At 37.6% G+C, this 18,570-nt stretch overlaps 1 protein-coding gene across 1 annotated transcript in view; it reads left to right on the top strand.

The window, feature by feature from the left end:
* The window catches only part of UBL3 (ubiquitin like 3), a 66,679-nt gene extending 48,327 nt beyond the window's left edge, over nucleotides 1-18,352 (top strand). The window contains exons 2-5 of the mRNA XM_047078317.1: nucleotides 4,910-5,018; nucleotides 9,518-9,604; nucleotides 15,013-15,090; nucleotides 15,405-18,352. Of these exons, the coding sequence (XP_046934273.1) occupies nucleotides 4,910-5,018; nucleotides 9,518-9,604; nucleotides 15,013-15,090; nucleotides 15,405-15,457 (327 nt within the window). The 3' untranslated portion in view covers nucleotides 15,458-18,352. The remainder of the gene's footprint in view (nucleotides 1-4,909; nucleotides 5,019-9,517; nucleotides 9,605-15,012; nucleotides 15,091-15,404) is intronic.
* Nucleotides 18,353-18,570: the final 218 nt, after the last annotated feature.

Here is an 18,570-nt window from a genome sequence, read left to right as displayed (position 1 = left end):
AGCTACCTCACTAATAGTCTTGTTTTGATTTGTTTTGCCTCAAAAATAATTATGAAATGTATCACTCATTTGGATATCTAGACGCCATCCTTGGAGATTGTATGACATAATAACTCCATCTCATGAGGTCATTCAGAGTCCTCATTAACAGTTTAATTTTTAGACAAGTATGTACATGTGGTATATCACATTTTAAGCTGTAAATAAGAGGTTTTTTTTTTAATTTTAATGTTTATTTTATTTTTGAGAGAGAGACTGAGCACAAGCAGGGGAGGGGCAGAGAGAGAGGGAGACACAGAATCCGAAGCAGGCCCCAGGCTCCCAGCTGTCAGCACAGAGCCCAACATGGGGCTTGAACCCATAAACCATGAGATCATGACCTGAGCTGAAGTTGGACGCTTAACCAACTGAGCCACCCATGCACCCCAAGAGTTGTTTTTAATCCATGGCTGATGAGCCAAGAATCCTACTGCTTCACAAGCAAAAGTTCTTTTGAGGTACTGACTTAACTTTTCAAAGAAGTAAAATGATCTTTCATTAATAAATATTTAACTGGAACATAATCTTTTAAAATTTTTTTTAGGGGCGCCTCTGTGGCCCACTCGGTTGAGCGTCCGATTTCAGCTCAGGTCATGATCTCACAGTTTGTGAGTTTGAGCCCCTCATTGGGCTCTGTGCTGACAGCTTAGAGCCTGGAGCCTGTTTCAGATTCTGTATCTCCCTCTCTCTCTGTCCCTCCCCCACTCATGCTCGCTCTCTCGCTCTCTCCCTCTCTCTGTCTCTGTCTCTCTGTCAAAAATAAACGTTAAAAAAAATTAAAATTTTTTTAATCTTTTTTTTTTTTTTTTTTTTTTTTTGAGAGAGTGAGAGCGAGCATGAGCTGGGGAGGCTCAGAGGGAGAGACAGAGGCATAGAATCCGAAGCAGGCTCCAGGCTCTGAGCTGTCAGCACAGAACCTGATGCAGGCCTCCAGCCCACAAGCTGTGAGATCATGACCTGAGCCGAAGTCGGACGCTTAACCGACCGAGACACCCCTGGAACATAATCTTTTGAAGGAAACTAGCTCACATTTATAGGAATGCCCTGCATTTACTGAGAGTAGCTATAATTAACATTATTTATCTGAATAAGCTTGAGAGAATTTTTTTTTTTTTTCAACTTTTATTTATTTTTGGGACAGAGAGAGACAGAGCATGAACGGGGGAGGGGCAGAGAGAGAGGGAGACACAGAATCAGAAACAGGCTCCAGGCTCTGAGCCATCGGCCCAGAGCCTGACGCGGGGCTCAAACTCACGGACCGCGAGATCGTGACCTGGCTGAAGTCGGACGCTTAACCGACTGCGCCACCCAGGCGCCCCAAGAGAATTTTTACTATGATAGGAGTAGTTAACTACTGACCCACCTGTGTATCCAGATGTTTATCTGGGTGATTGCTTTCAAGACTTTTCCTAAAAAGAGGCTATGGGATTTGCTGTTTTCCTCCATTGGTGTTACAGTCCTAAGATACACTTGACTGTATACTGAGGCAGATGGAAGCTTCTAGTCTAGAAGCAAGGTCATCACATAGAGAATAAGCGTAAGAACGGATCTAGACTCATCCATTGACTTCCGCGTCAGTAACCCAATCTTCAGCCTCTTTTGAAAATTGGGTACAATATACGTGTTGAATATGGTAGATCAGAATTAATTTTATTTTTGGAAATGCCTTACTGACTGACAGCATTTGTGTAAACTGTGGCACGTTGCTCACAGTGACGATCCAGAGCCTGCCAGATCGAGCACAGAGGTGGTCACGTGTTGGAAGTATCCGTATGTCCATAGGACTACCAAGAAATGATTATTATCCATTCTTATTCTCCATCCCACACTGGCCATTTGATAAAACGCCCAGAACGCTGAGGCCTGGATTTGAATCCTAGTGCTTGACTTTTCCAGTATATTTCCACTTGGATATCGAAACTGAAGAAACTGAACTATTGGTAAACAAATAACGCATACTGTATGCCAGGCATTGTACCGGGCACCGGAAGCGTGTTGGGCAACGTGTTCCTTTACTCGGCAACTGAATTTTGTGAGTTTATTGCTGTTATTTTTCATTTGGGACATAAACTTCATTCCGGAAGCGGTCTTTTAACTGTTATTGTCAGTTTGAGATAGTTTTAACTGTAAGATTTGATAAGTTCTAGATTTATATATTTATACAGACTTAGAGTTTTTCATATTGTCTTTCTTCCCTACCCACAGAGGGGATTAGGTTCTCTCTGAGGTAGATTTTGAAATCTTACCTTGCCTTTTGTTCTGATTTTGTAGCCCAAAGCCACTTTGAAACTGTACCATGAGTTACAAACTGAACTGTTTTCTGGGAGCAGGCAGGTGTCTTAAGGGCATGAAGCAGGCCAGTGTGAATAACCAGTAGGGCTTAGTAGGCCTGTGTCAAACTGGAAAGTTTATGTCAACCCATAAACAATAAAAAAAATTTTTTTTAACCTGTGACAAACACAGCTAGAGGCCAAAAGTTTCTAACATTCTGAAAACTTAGATGCACACAGATTCTTTAGACCATTGATTATGAAGCAAAAGTGAAACATCAGTTTGCTGGTGACAGTGATTGGTATCAGTTTTAAAAAAAGAAATGCTGAGAACTTTGCTGCATGAACCCATTTAGTGTTATATATTTATGCGGGGGGGTGTGTATGTTACTTTGTTTAATCTATTGTGGACACCTTTCCTGGTCAAATCATATAGATCTATATCTCATGTTGTTTAACGACTGTGCAGATTTCCATAGTAAGGATGTACTATCATTTATTTTCCTGTTTCCATATTGATGGATATTAGGGAAAATCTGAAGTACGCTTTGGCGTTGTCTTTACAGATCCTAAGGAGTCTTTTTTCCCTTTTTTCTTCGTTATTTTTAGATATTATAATTTGAATAAAAGCCCAGTAGAGATTAATTTTGAACTTAAAAAGATGATTCTGAGAAAAAGTAGATTCATATCATTTACATTATCTTTAGGAGGCTTGAATTTAATTATCTTTCTGGTTAAACACGTGTGACTGAGCCATTATGAGGGGCATAATTTCTTGGGCATTAATGACTGAAGGGCTCGTATACTATTGTAGAAGTGGGAAGCCATTGAAAGTCTCCATATAATTTCAGAGTATAGTGTATATTTATCAATATTCACATGTAAAGAGATTGCTATGAGTAGGGCATCTCTGACAACTAAAATTCGTATTATAGGCTTGTTGGGTTTCTTGCCTTAAGAATCACTCATTACTGATTTGTTATAGGAAATAAATATGTGGTGCTCTCTTAAAATGTAATCGTCCTTACAAACTATTATTGAATTATTCAGATGGAACTTAAAGAATTTACTTGTTTGCTGCAGTGTGATTTCATCAGATTTCTTCCTATATTAGGCTCTTTGGTCTAATTCCACTCTGGTTAGGAAAGGCGGCAAGAAATTCTTACTGAACATATAGAAAGAGCTTTTCACCCGGAATATAGATTTTTCTCTGATCTTCTAAAAAACTTTTTTATGGAGATACAATGCACATACAGTTAGAATACAATTTCTAATATTGTATCTACCCCATCTAATATGGGATCCAGCCACATCCCAGTGAATGAGGAATTGTTTGTGCAGAGCATTTTTCTAGAGGAGTTATTTTATAACTTTCAATACTTTTTCAAAGTGCTGAGGCACTGGGAAGTGGCATTGGCCATGGTGGTGAGAGATAGTAAATCAGTGACCTGGTATCTTTGGTACTGTGTTGGGAGCCAACTTATTCATTGTAGACGTGGCCATCTTCAAGATGTTCTGGTATTTTTTTTTTTTTTTTTTTTTTAGAGGAAAAAGTATTGGTAACTGAAGAAGAGAGCTTGGCTAACCTGGGACTGGGTACAATCAAACCAGTACAATGACTTTCTCTGTTCTTTATATATAAAGCAGCTGGGACAGTCCCAGGACTCCACTCTGGAGTAGGCCCAACTTTGGGGAAGGTCTTATTTGCTCTCTTTAACAGTCCCAGAAGTACAGAAAACCCCACCTGCATTTCCGTAACAGAGAAATGAGTGATACCATAGTTTTTAAAAGTAACATCAAATTAATTCTGGATAGCGAAAAAATATTTAAAAAAGTGAACATTTAGAAATGTGTTACAAAAGGTATAAACAAATATATTTATTTGGAAATGTAAATTCATTGGATCTCAAAAACTTTAATTCCTTTATTTATTTACCTTAGGTTATTCACTGAGCGTGAATTTATGGCCTTTGTCACACATAGCTCCTCCTTTACTGTCCCCAAATAAATGATTGTGTTTGGGATTGATACAGCTACTATTATTGATTCCTCCTTTAACCACTGTAGAGTCTTTATTGTTTCTGGTTAGTTTGTTTAGACTTGAGTGATTTTTATAGGCTAAAATGCTATGTATAATTTATTGTTCCCTCCTCATTTTTTTCTAAGAAGTAGATTATCAACTAAATTTTTTTCCCATTTAGTGATGTGATCTGCAAGGTCAACACTTTTGTTTTTCAATGGGTAGTATGTATATTACAGTAATAGTGATAACATATAAAAGTCCAATTCTGAACATTGTTAGAGCAATTAAATATAAAAGTATGATGAATTTTGGTTTTCCTTTGTTCATTTATTAAGGCAAATATATCTGCCCCCATATATAATAAATAAAATAATGGAAATAAAGTCATATGCGAAATTCCCATTCTTTAAAAAAGAAAGACTTTACAGAATTTAAATAAGTAAAAACCAGAAAATGGCATTTAGTAATACTTTAGAATGTGATTGAAATGAAAAGCCTATTTCAAAAATATGAAAAGTCATATTTTTACTTTAAAAATTTCAAGATTTATATTAAAAGAATCATTGTCTTCTTTCAGATAAATTTGCGCCTCATCTTGGTAAGCGGGAAAACAAAAGAGTTCCTGTTTTCTCCTAATGATTCTGCTTCTGACATTGCGAAGCATGTGTATGACAATTGGCCAATGGGTGAGTGGTGTTTTTCTCTTGAGAATGAATAATGTTAATTCTTGATACCCTACCTTGTTTCACAAACATTTTGAAAAAATTAGAAAGATATAAAAGAAGGACAAATAATTGAGGGTATCAGGCTTCAGCGTTAAAGGGGAAGGAACACTGTGTTCATCCTTAGGTTTTGCTCTCCTGCTACCTCATTGCAAAATGGGGAAGGAGCCAGTTTGCAAAACCCCTGTTTTTGCCTCAGAACCATTTTAATGTAAATAAAAATTAGTTTTTAAAAGGAAAACACAACATAGCTAACACGTGGGCACACTTTCATATCAGTAAATCTATTTATACCAGAACACAAAGTAAGAGGAAAGAGAAACAAGGTTTTAAAAAAATTATAATGCATTCTCATTGTTCTATCCTATATGTAACCAGTTTAACATTGAGTTTAACACAAAATTTCTAATTCATGTCACTTCATGTGTCCTCTGATCTACAAGGGGCAAGAAGGTACAAAATCCATTTACGCATTGCATTTTCAAGCCAGTATCCATGACAAAACAAAATTTGAGAGAGGGGAGGATGGTATTCCTTTCTTCTCTGATTCTTTTCCATGTAATAAGACTTTGTCTTGCCATCCTAAAGTGAGTCGTTAGCTTGTGTTTTTCCTTTGAACTTTGCCTCAGTCATCTCGATCCTTTTTAGGGCATGTGTTACAGTGATACGAAGGTTTCAGCTGATTTCACTTAATTTTACTAGTGAAAACAATTTGGACTTTTAAAGGACAAGACTCATTTCAACAAAGAACACAGTGTATTCAAAATGAATCAATCAGATCAGTGTTTCTGAACCTTAAATAATATATGGAACTCCTTTAGAGGAAGAAAATTCCTGTAGATTCCCTAGTGCTGATTCCAATTATTTTTGTTAGCATGTTTTTTTTTTTTTTAAAGATAGAAACATAAAACCCAATTAAGATGCTTTATCCTTATTAACTCATATACAACCACAAGCACAAGTATAACTCAAAAACCAATAATGTTCAAATTAACAACATTAATGTGCCAGATGATGTGTATTTGCTAAAACCAACTCCCTGCTTGCACCACAAGTAAAGGACCGTTGAGCTTGGCTTGCCTCTGCTACTGTGTGCTGTATGAGGACCCAGTTATCTGCAGGTTCACCACAAAAGCTTCCTTCACACAGTGTACCCAATTGTCACTTAGCAAGAATGCATTGTTTACGTATTGAGCCAACCTCCGTCCTTTTCTTATGAGCCTCTTGACAATTAAAGAGGTACTGCTTGGTGCCAGTACGACCATAAAGTGCGTATGTGGGCAATAAATCCCAAGGCAGTACAAGGTGATTATTTGAACGATGTGGGTAATCTCTTCCAGATTATCATTAAAACGAAAGCATGATTTAAAAATTCTTGAGGAGGACTTTTAGACCCTAGGAGCACGGCTGTGTTGTTCATGAACTCAGGATTCATAGACCTATGCTTGAGAAACACTGGTTTAGACAAATACTTTCAAATGACTGGATCTTTTTTCCATTGGTAACCAAGGGAATGGTTACTTCTAAGGGTAACCTAAAGGTTAGAGGTAAGAAGGACTTTCAGAAAAGCGGAAGAAGATTAAACTTGGGGCTCTAAGAATATTAGATTTTCTTCATAGCCAGGCAGGACAGATAACTATAGTAGGAAAAGCATTTAAGATTTTTTTTCTTTCAATATTTATTTTTGAGAGAGAGAGACACAGCATGAGCAGGGGAGGGCAGAGAGCGAGGGAGACACAGAATCTCAAGCAGGCTCCAGGCTCTGAGCTGTCCACATAGAGGCTGACATGGGGCTCGAACTCATGAATCATGAGATCATGACCTAAGCCAAAGTTGGACGCTTGACTGAGCCACCCAGGTGCCCTGGAGAAGTATTTTTTTTTTTTAATTTTTTTTTTCAACGTTTATTTATTTTTGGGACAGAGAGAGACAGAGCATGAACGGGGGAGGGGCAGAGAGAGAGGGAGACACAGAATCGAAAACAGGCTCCAGGCTCTGAGCCATCAGCCCAGAGCCTGACGCGGGGCTCGAACTCACGGACCGCGAGATCATGACCTGAGCCGAAGTCGGACGCTTAACCGACTGCGCCACCCAGGCGCCCCTGGAGAAGTATTTTTAAATACCTGTCTAATAGTGATGTTTTACTAAATATGATATAGAAGATTACTTCTATGATTTGGGGAGGAGAGGGTAAAGGTCAGTTTGGACATCGATGGTATTGTAGAAAATGTTACACAAGACAAAAAAAGGGCAGTCCCTCTTAAACAGTAATTTGTGGAGGGCAGCATTGTAACTTGTGGCAAAAAAAAAAAATAGCTTTACCATCATAATTGTTAGACTTAGATATTAAAATTGCTTTTAATTCCTTAAAAATCCTGACAGAGTAAACAAAGACAGGACTCAAGTGCAGGTGTTTGCCATAAATGGTGTCCCAAATGAATGAACCGCCATCTACGAGCACTGAAATCGTATCAATCTTACGTTACTTATTTTCACATACAAATTTTTGAGCCCAGCCTTTCCTAAGTTTACCACTTCTGCTCTGCAGTTTTAGACAATGCAGGGAATAGGAATCAGTCGTTTTTATTTTATATAAAATATTTAAATTAAAAACCTAGCTCTACATTTTATCTCAATACGCTAAAGGTCAGCACATGTAAATATTTGCTAATATGAAATATTAGTGCTAATAATGAAAGTGTAGTAAACATTAAATGAGTAGAAAAAAAACCACTTGGTGCGGTGTACTTTTGGCAACAGTTAGTTGTCCTTGGTCTGCTCTGACAGTTGAGCGGAATATTGCTACTAGGCGGGGTAATCAGACACCTAGCTCTTACCGGGTTGGGGTGCAAAACAGTAGCCACTAAATACATGTTCCTAGTTGCTGAAATTCCTCCTTAAAGCATTGCTCTTCTATAGGTCTTGCTAAATTTTAGATCCTCTGAGAGGGGAGGGTAGATAGCATATTAAACCCATGAAGTGCATGGAAATCACAACAGTCTCTAAAATAATGAAGTGTGTAGCTTTAAGTTTCTGCATCTCAAAACAATAGTTTAAATATTTTTAGGATATTTTTTTCCAGTGAATTAGACCCTGTCGTTTGTCTTTATTTATATGGACACTTCATCTTGACCAGAAATAGTCTATTAAACAGTAATTTGGGGTGTGGTGAATTCAGAATAGTCCATACTAAAATGGTAAAGGCTTAGTTGATCTTTCTTTTAGAAGAAGAGGGACCTGAGAGCACTAGGATCAGAAGGCAACAGAGGCACCTAAGGGCGGGTGGGCGGGGGGGGGGGGGGGGGGGGACGGACCAGGAGAAAAGGTACCGGGAGCTGGGGGAGAAATGACTCCAGTTCATGTCTCCTCTCCCATTTCTGTTGTTCTGAGTCAGTGGGGGGCACGCTTTTATCAAGTTCATATTCATCATTTTGAACACTCAGAAGGAAAGTGCTCTACTTACCTCTTTTCTGTCACTTCTCTTTAGGATATTTTAAACTCATCCTTGTGTTGATAGTTACCTCCTGGTAATAGGAGCTTCTGTAGGAAACAAACACATCATACTAGAATTCTTGAGAAAGATGGTAATAGAATTCTCCAATCTTTGTCACAGTAGGAACTTAAATTATTATATCCACCAGCTAGTAAAATTACTAACCCTGGACCCTGTCTGGTACCAGTCCTTATTAAATCATTATTTTAACAGAGTAGTATTCCATATTTCACTATAACATACGTTATACACAAAGTGAAATATTCTGTTACCCTTCCAGTTTGTCTTTGATTTTCTTTATATACTTCCCTAGCTTTCATATTTGTGTAGTATCTTCTAATGTATGTTATTTTTCGAGTTTCGTCTGAGTATTTGGGCAAAGTGAACTAAAAGTTGTGTCTTCTATAATGTTTATCATTTGGCTTCAGAAGACAATGTAATAAATCAACATCCAGAAGTAAACATTGTTAATTTTTTTTGTTACTTTAAAAGTTTTTGTTCTCCATCCTTATTGAGGTATAATGTTTTTGTTATTCTCTATATGGGTATATTAAAATCTTTGTTAAATTGTTTCTAGCTTCAGATACATAATTTAACAGGTACGGATATCGGAACATTGTAATATTCTTTGTTAATTACTGGTAATAGCAATTAATTTTCAAATGACATTTCACTTTACCTAGAATTAGATTTTTTTCCCCATCTTGTTTTAAGTTTTAACCTTCAGGACTATATTTTGTTCTTAAGCGAACACTAGTCTTTCTGTAGCTCTTATTAATGAGAAGCACTACAAAGAACCAGGCCTGCAGTGATTGACTGTTGTGAGTGGTGACTGTTTCCATTATTGGGAGGCTCCAGGTGTCTTCTTTGATGTGTTCTCTATCCGATTTGCATCTGAATGTTTTGAACAATGAAATAATACCTTAACTCTGTCTTTAAACACACCTAACAGTTCACTCGTTCTTTTCAGACTGGGAGGAAGAGCAGGTCAGCAGTCCAAATATTCTACGACTTATTTATCAAGGACGATTTCTACATGGAAATGTCACATTAGGAGGTAATAATCACCTTTGTAATGGGATTTAATGTTTACTTCAGGCAGCATTATTCATTTGTCTGTTTAAATGCCTTGTCTGGGGGCACCTGGGTGGCTGCCTTCGGCTCAGGTCATGATCTCACAGTCTGTCGGTTCAAGACCTCCCTCGCGCTCTGTGCTGACAGCTCAGAGCCTGGAGCCTGGTTTGGATTCTGTGTCTTCCTCTCTTTCTGCCCCTCCGCCGCTCGTGCTCTGTCTCTGTCTCTTAAACATGAATAAATGTTAAAAAACATTTTTTAGGGGCACCTGGGTGGCTCAGTCGGTTAAGCGTCCGACTTCGGCTCAGGTCATGATTTCGCGGTCCATGAGTTCGAGCCCCGCGTTGGGCTCTGTGCTGACAGCTCAGAGCCTGGAGCCTGTTTCAGATTCTGTGTCTCCCTCTCTCTGACCCTCCCCCGTTCATGCTCTGTCTCTCCCTGTCTCAAAAATAAATAAAACGTTAAAAAAAATTTTTTTTAATTAAAAAAAAAAACATTTTTTAAATGCTATTGTCTGATTTTACAAAAAAATTATAATTTCAAACTCATAAATTCTGCCTATTCTTTACATTTTGCATTCTCATAAATTTAAGTTTAGCACTGTGATAAGTATTTACTCCCTTATGAAATAAACTCTCATTAGAAGTAGTCTATACCTATTATTTTGTGAATTTAATTTTATTGTACTTTTTAGATAATATAAATCAGATGTAATATTTTTAAGTTAAAGCCAGACACACAAAGTAGGAAAAATTTATGATAATTTGTTTTCAGTTTGACTCTAACTGATACAGTTGCCCGTCGTGCAAGAATGAAGGTAAAGGAGTAACATCAGGGAGACAGTGTAGTACGGGGATTAAAAGCCGATTTAGAACCAGATGGTCTAAGCTGTATCCTAGCGCCACCACTTCCTTCTGTGTACCCTTGGGGTAGCTACCTCACTTTTCTCATCGATAAAATGGGCTAACAACAGTGCCTACCTCCTAGGTCGGGAGGGTCAGATTAGTCTCTGTCTTCAAAGCACTTAGAACAGTGCTTGGCACACAGTAAACACTTCTTTGGTACTACTGCTCTTTACATGTGATTGGAGAAATGTAGCTCAATAGTGCCTCCTAATGGGGTACATTCTCTACCACCAGCAGGGTTTGTAAGTGTATTCTGATAATTCGAGATTGGTAGGCAAATGAGGTGATCTACTTTTATATTTTTGTTTAAATATAGTATGACTTTTTTCTCTAAACCTAACAATGAAATGTTTACTGTGTTTCCTTAAAGGTAGGATATTTTCATTCGTTCCTTCAGCATGTATTTATTTCTTACATGCTACACGGAGATAGTGGGTCGAACAAGATAGAATCCTCAGGGTGCATTAGTATCGCGTAGTAGAAACGGATAAAACCCACTCAGCGTAGGGGGTGATAAGGGCTGGCGAAGATGGATGCAAATGATTTATGATGACAGTATCAGGCAGGTGGAACATTTCAGGACAGCATTTCACTCATGACCAGGTTTCAGTGGCAGTGTTAGGTAACTAGTCTAAAAAGTACTGATGTCTACTGAGCTACTTTCAAAATGTAGCTTTTAAAAATGTTTTCAAAATAGTAAAAAATAGAACTACCATATGTTCCAGCAACTTCACTTCTGTGTTTTTACCTGAAGAAAATGAAAACCCTGACTCCAAAAAGCCGCACCATGTTCGTTGCAGCGTCTTTTACATAGTCAAGATGTAGAAGCAACCTGTGTTTATTGATGATACGCATTTCTGAAGAAAATGGGACACACACACACACACACACACACACAGGAATATTAGCCAGCCATAAAAAAGAATGAAGTCTTGCCATTTACAACATGGAAATAAGTGAAATAAGTCAGAGAAAGACAAACACCACATGCTCTTTGATATGAGGATGATCGATAAATACAGAAATGAATAAACCAAGCTCACAGAACAGATTTGTGGTTGCCAGAGGGGGCAGGTAGGAGAAATCAGTGAACTGTGTGTGTGTGTGTGTGTGTGTGTGTGTGTGTGTGTGTGTGTGTGTCTTAGCTGAAATAAATTGAAGAATGAATGAGTGATATAAACTAAGCATTAAAATAAAATAAGTTATTAGAGGATATTGATCTCTCGGCAAGTCCATTCATCTCCAGATAGCTGACCCCCCAATCTTTTTTTTTGCCTGTAGATGGTTCTTTTCCAAGTATATATTACACATTTGAAACAAATAAGTAAAACTAAATAAATAAAATACAGCTTTTTTTGTTGTTGTTGTTCTTTTTCTAGATCTTTCACAAAGTTGCATGGACCAACTCCTTCATGAAGGATAGGCTATCTTTAGTCTTTACTTGATTGTCTCTGCTGCACATAAGCTCTTGTGATGTTGATTGAATTTAATATCTTAACTGCGTGGATGAATCTTGAGACTCTGTTTCCGTTTGAGTATTGACGTATGTGAGAAATTTCCCTTACGTCTTTCATTATCTTTTTGTTGTGGCCCCAAAGTTTCAACTTTGTATTACAGGAAGATCATGGGATTTGTGTTAAAATCAAACTCCTGATTCATTCCCATTAAAGTATAAATTTTTACTAGTACTTCTTTGGAATTTGTGTTTGTATAATTAACAGATTGACTTGTTGTTACTGTTTTCCTTCTGTATTGCTGTCAATATTTTCAAAAACAAAATAAACGACTTCTGGTCTTAGTGATTTAGACAAATACCATGGAAGCATAAGCCAGGCCTTTCAAGTTGATCAGTATACCTGGGTGTTTGGTAAAGGTTGAATAATAACATTCAACTGTTTGTGTTTTGGTCACAATTTTTCTTTTTAGTCTCCGTGTGTTCTTGAGTGTGGATAATGAAGGAGACAGGACACAGGGCCGTAGTAACTGTCTTCAGATGTTTGAATGGCTTGTGTGGAGAAGGGCGTAGGCTAGGTTTGCATGGCTGAGACTTGCTCTGGTTTAACCTCTGAATTAGACTTAGGACCAACAGTGTCCGCCAACAGTGGACAAATCATTCAGTACAAAATTATGTGAACATGTCAGGCTGCCTAAAGAAGGGATGTGTCACTAAGGGAAAAGAGTGAAATCCTTGTTATTGGTTCCGTACAAGTAGTAGGTACAGCCATGGGTGGGGTTCAGGCACTTTGTGGGTGGTTAAACCAGGAGACTTGGTGCTTCTAGTAATTCTTTTGTTACCAAGTTTCCTTAAAACATAGCCCTGAATGTCCTTTTTTGAGATACAACCTTTTAGTTGCATAGAATTTCAGTCTACCAAAGAAATGGTATGATAACTGTCTTATTAAGGATAAAGAAGGTTAAAAGAAAATAAGATCAGCTACAAGTTTGACATCCAGTACATTCCAGATCATTGTTTCCCAAAATGTGCTGGAGACTCTGGCATAAGAATCAGCTGGAATACTTATTTTGAAAAATGCAGATTTCTACATGCTGGCTAGTTGGAGGAAATCTCTCTCTCTCTCTCGCAGTCTCCTTCCCTCCCTCCCTCTCTTTCTCTCTCTCTCCCTCTCTCTTTTCCCCTCCCCCTCCCCATCTCCCAGTCTACAACTGGAATAATTGAATTCCTGGGTGATTTTTATGTAAGGTTGAAAACTGTTGTGGATATTGTACGGTGTCACAGTAGAAAGCAGAGGCATCCGCAGGGAAGGAAAGAGAAAGCCTCTTAAATTCTTGTATCCCTCTTCCCTTTACCTTCTTTGATACTGTTAGCATCAATATCTACTATTTCTAGTTAAAATTCAAATGCAGAAGAAAAATAATAATCCCCATCAAATGTGTAACTTCAAATGGTAAACCTTTACCCAGCAGCTTCCCAGGCCTGTCCAGCGTCTCCATTCACTTACCTGTTTTCTGAGATTCGTTGCTTTCTCAAACTGATGATGACCACAACAGGGTGGTGTTTACCGCCTGCTTTCTTTGTTCCGAGCCCCGTAAGCACTTTCCTTGGATCACTTCATTTAATCGATACAGCTGGAAGGGGCAGGTGATGGAATTGCCATCTCCAATTTGGGCACGGGAAACTGAGGCCTGGGAGCAGGTGACTGACTTGCCCGTGACTCGTCTCCTGTTGGCAAGTAGCAGAGATGCGATTTTCAACCCAGATCTGGCTTATTAGATAGAGTCCAGAAATGGAAGAGGAGTGATATGCAGCTTTAAGTGCAGTCAGGTTTTCCCAGTAGACTTAATGAGACTTTTTATAATAGCAAATCTTATTTGCATTTTATTGTTAAATCAAACCTAGGGGATTCTCCGGAAAAGTCCCTCCTCTTCTTTCATCGTAGTGTGTATTTATGAGCCATCCTACTTCACTTGAACTTGAGAAGTCAAGAGAGTAGGCCAAATAATGGCTGACCAACTTTAAGTAAGATGGAAACTCACCTTGGTTACGTTAAATATTAATAGCATTGACGGTATTTAGTACTGCTCTTTAAATCTGCATGTTAACCATCATCCTATAGAGCAGGATTTCAGAAGCAGGTAACGGGAAGGCCATACTTGCCTGATTATAAACCTGCCTTAAGTTTGTAGTCAGTGAAGAGAACGTAGTTCTGGATGTCAGACCTGAAACATCCCGCCTGTGGCAATAACTTCCTAAGTTGTTTTATACTGGTTGCTTCTAATTTTATATACAGAATAACAAAGACATTCACCATGAAACTCAGTGTTTGTATTTGCTTAAGTGGTTCGTGGACATATGGGTATGTGTTACATTATTCTACGTCTCAAACTTTTCATAATAAAACCGTTCTATTAGGAATGAGAAAAACCTTTTAAATTAAGACTTAATTAGAAAACAGTGATTATTAAGACTACCAAGACAGTGATTCTCTTAAAGTAACCTTTGAGAGAAAATTGTTTTCTAACTGAATTCTACAGGGTTGAGAATAAATATTTAAAATTAAGTTTGTTGTTTCTTCTATTTCGACACCACGGTGGTATGTTCAAGGCAGTAATTTTCTTAAGTGACTGCATGTTTCACAGATAATTAGATTTAGAAACAAGTCTCTCTTAATCCAAACTTTTCCCTAATCTAGAAAAGGTAGTCTCGAAAAAGTTTTTTAGTTTCTTTTCTCCTCTTGTCCCCTTTTCTCTTGTCCCCTTTCTTACGCATTTTCTCTTGTCCCCTTTCTTAAGCATTACGGATATCTGTGTCAGACTAATGACCATAGCTGGGCAGAATAATTTCTGAATTGTTTCTGAGAATATTGACCTAATCTCATTTTGTAAGACGTGCTCTAACTGGTAAGAAGTTCAGTCTGCTGAGGAAGTCCTGCAGAAAGCGATCGATTCTTTAAGTGGTTTCAGTTCCGACTGGTGATGTCAGTCGGTCAGTATGTATGTCACAAACTACCTTCTGCTTTTCCCATAGCATTAAAACTTCCTTTTGGCAAAACAACGGTGATGCATTTGGTGGCCAGAGAGACATTGCCAGAGCCAAACTCTCAAGGTAAGCCGGGTACGACAGAGGTTGTTACTCACTTGAGCCGCGGAGACAGGCACTCGAAATGGTTCTTAGTTTTTTTCTGAACCTTCTGAGGGAAAGGAAGTTTTCATTGTTTATGGACAGAGCTTGTTAAGCAAATAACCAGACATCCTGGAAACAGGCTATAATGAAAACAGGCTATAATTATAATTACAGCTTTTTAATTAAAAAATTGCAGACATTAAAAACAAATTCTTACTATGTTTGGATGCCACCCCTCCCCCCCAGCCCCTGATTCGAGCACTTTTGTAAGCAAGGCTTTTCTGCATTTTCTCTAGGTCAGAGGAATCGCGAAAAGACTGGAGAGAGTAATTGTTGCGTAATCCTGTAAACACCGTGTGCTGCGTGTGCTGTCATGTGGTCTATGTCTTTCTCGCTGCTGGGACAGAAGAGACCCGACATTGCTTCGGAAACCCTTAGGAAGAGTCTGCCTGTAAATCCATGGACCTGAATGATCCCATGAACGCTGTCATCTTTCCTCATCAAAGTAAAAAGAACCAAGAACATTTTTTCACCATGCGTTTTTATTTCTAGTTTCTTCGTTTCTGTTGAGCAGTTTTAAAATCTATTGGTTTTTGGATGCTGTCAATCTCTAGGCGCACAGTTCGCAAGTTACCTTCCTAGCGGAAACCATTTTGCCGCCACAGAAATTTTCATCACCAGAACTAACAAATCAAGTGTTCCGAATATAGTTTGCACTAAAAAAGATTGACATTATTTTCTTCATCAGCAGATTTTACAACATGGTTTATGGTACCTTAAAAGTGCTCGGAAACACAATTCCGCACTGGAAAACACTCAGCAATTAATGAAGTTAATTAGTGGGCCCACTGGAGAGGGAAAAATGGAATAGAAATGGAAATGTTGGGTGAATTCTATCAAAGTCAGCCATGGTGGCTGCACTGGCACAGAGTACAAAACTGAGTGTGACTATTTTCATGGCAACAAATGAAAAAACAAAACGTGCCTGTTGTTTAAAGCACTCGGCGGAGAGCTGACGAAACGAATTGCTTTTCCTTTCACACCTGCACTCCTCAGTCCCGCGGTCACTGAGTGCTTGTCCACACAGCACAAAAGGGGTGCGAGTGCGCTTCCTAGCCTTAACGTGGGAGGGTCAGTTCCATTCTCGTAGACGTTCATTGCCGCACAGAGATAATAGAAAACCTCATTTACTTATCAATTTTATGTATTTGAAGATCAGCAAATTGGATTTTTCCAAAATTGCTCGTCTGTAACCGTCCAGTGTCACACTCACTCATTGGGGTTCAAATGAATTCTTAAAATTGAAATAATTCTCCATAGTAACCAATTTTGTTTCTTTATGTAGTTTGCATTTGGTATTAGTGCTTGCAATTGTATTAAAATCAAAAGCTGATTTTTTAAGGCGTACTACATGATTAAGGATGACGTTCTTTTGTTTTGTACCAATCATTTAAAAATTGATAATGCTAAAACCAATTTGCACAGCACTAAAGCATGAGCTAGTTTCATCTAAACCTGTAAAAATATAAAAGATTTTATATTTTTTCACTGGGAAGAAATTCTTCCTGGATGAAATTACAAATATGTGTAGAATATATTTAATAAAAAACTTATAAAATACCTAACTATAGAACTTAAATATAGATTGGCGTGTAGTATATAGAACAATATTCCATATAAATAACTTTAGCCTTTATGAGAACGAAGTTGCAGGCTGACATTATGTTCTGTACTTTAAGTGTCCATGGCCCTTAAGAAAACATTAAGTGTGAATGGTTTCAAATGGTCAGCTTTGTCTAAAGGTAATCAGGTTATTTTACTCATTGTCAGTGCTTTGATGAAAAGGCTTTATATGCAGTAGATCTACGAAAATATTGTTCATACTGATCAGAATTAAATTTGTATAGAGCAGAGTTTTAAAATGAATGTAAATAGCACTAAACATTTTCTTTCTGCAACCTGTACTTAGAGATTCTTTCTGTAAACTAAAAATAAAATATCGTAGTGCATTTATTTCAGTGGTAATTTTAAAGGTCTTGATTAAATTGATTGTTGTTTAAGCACCGTCTCATCCATGTTAAAATTGTGTTCTACTTTTATTTCTGAGTCTTTAAAAATTTTGCGTAATATTCCATTGTTAGTTTCAGGAGTATTCACAGTGTATCTTTGATATTTAACCTGGTTAATTTGTGCACAGAGCAACAATGGGTAGAATTATGCAGTCTCTGTTATCACTAAAATGTTGTATTCGGATGTTAAATATTTATATGCTTTGTTGACTAGCTCAAATGTGAATTCCGTTAGTGTTCGACTAAAGAAGAATCTGGTAGTTACTAAATGGGGCAATTAAGCCATTTATGGCTCTGTTCTTTTGTAAGCAAACTACTGGTGATTATTTTTAATACCTGTTTTAATTCTAATTGCTCTTCTGTTTTTCCAAAGTTAAAGACTATCAGTTCATTATGATTGAATTTGTATGATGGTTTAAAAACTATTCTCTATTGGTTTTCAATATATTTTTCTGTGTGTTCTCCTGTTATAAATTTCCCTTCTACAAGACCTCAATTTAAAGTTTGCAAAATGGATAAACTGGTTCATCAGTAGAGAAAGAATTGTGTCACTTAATTCCTAATAACATTGTTGTGCAAAATGAAAAAAAAAATAGCAGTAAAATTATATACTGAAAACACCAAAAATTTAGATGCCTTAATAGTATATACACGAAAATACTCAACTATCCCTCTTAAAATAGTTCCTTGGACTGCCTGATGATTACAATATGATTTATCATATCCAAGGCTACTATTGAAGATCCCTCTGCCAAAAATAACAGCTCACTTACCGAAAGGTAAAGGCTGCATAGATCTGGTAATGTAAATAAAGCCTGAATTATGGGCCTGTGACCCTGCCCAGTGCTTGGTATCTAACTCACCTCTTTTACCTAAATTATCCTAGACTCTGTTAAGTGTTCTGGACAAGGCGAAGCTTTTCTTCTTTATTAAAACCTCAGCATGTCTCCTTGATCTGAATTATTTGCTTTCTCTTCGAGATAGGTTGTATCTTCTCCTATCATGAAAAATATAGTATCTAACATCGTCAGTCACATTAAATGAGGTTTTCTCATAACAAACATTTATCCTTAGTTTGATGTCATCTTGACCAATGTTGCAGAAATTTCTGTTAGCTGATTGTGGTAAACAATGTTTAATGTGAAAAGAAATTAAAACTTTCTTCATCTGTTGTAGAATATTTTCTTCTTTTAAATGGCTCCTGCTCGTAATTTTGGTGCCTTTTCCTATTCTTCACTGCTTTTCTCTTTTTCTTCCCTTCGATTTATTTCCTTACGTCCTGCAGTAAAATCGCACTGCACCGGCCTTTACCAAAATCAAAGGGAAATGACTCTTCAAACTTCGGCATGCCCTCACGCCATCCTTATTGGTAACTGTCACAGGCAAGCCTTCG

The sequence above is a fragment of the Lynx rufus genome, unplaced genomic scaffold (assembly GCF_022079265.1).
Source record: "Lynx rufus isolate CCGP_SWC_20201006 ecotype Redwood Valley unplaced genomic scaffold, mLynRuf1.p SCAF_1, whole genome shotgun sequence".
NCBI classification, from domain to species: domain Eukaryota; kingdom Metazoa; phylum Chordata; class Mammalia; order Carnivora; family Felidae; genus Lynx; species Lynx rufus.
Note: the sequence above shows the minus strand (reverse complement) of the source record. Positions and strands in the feature narration are given on the sequence as shown.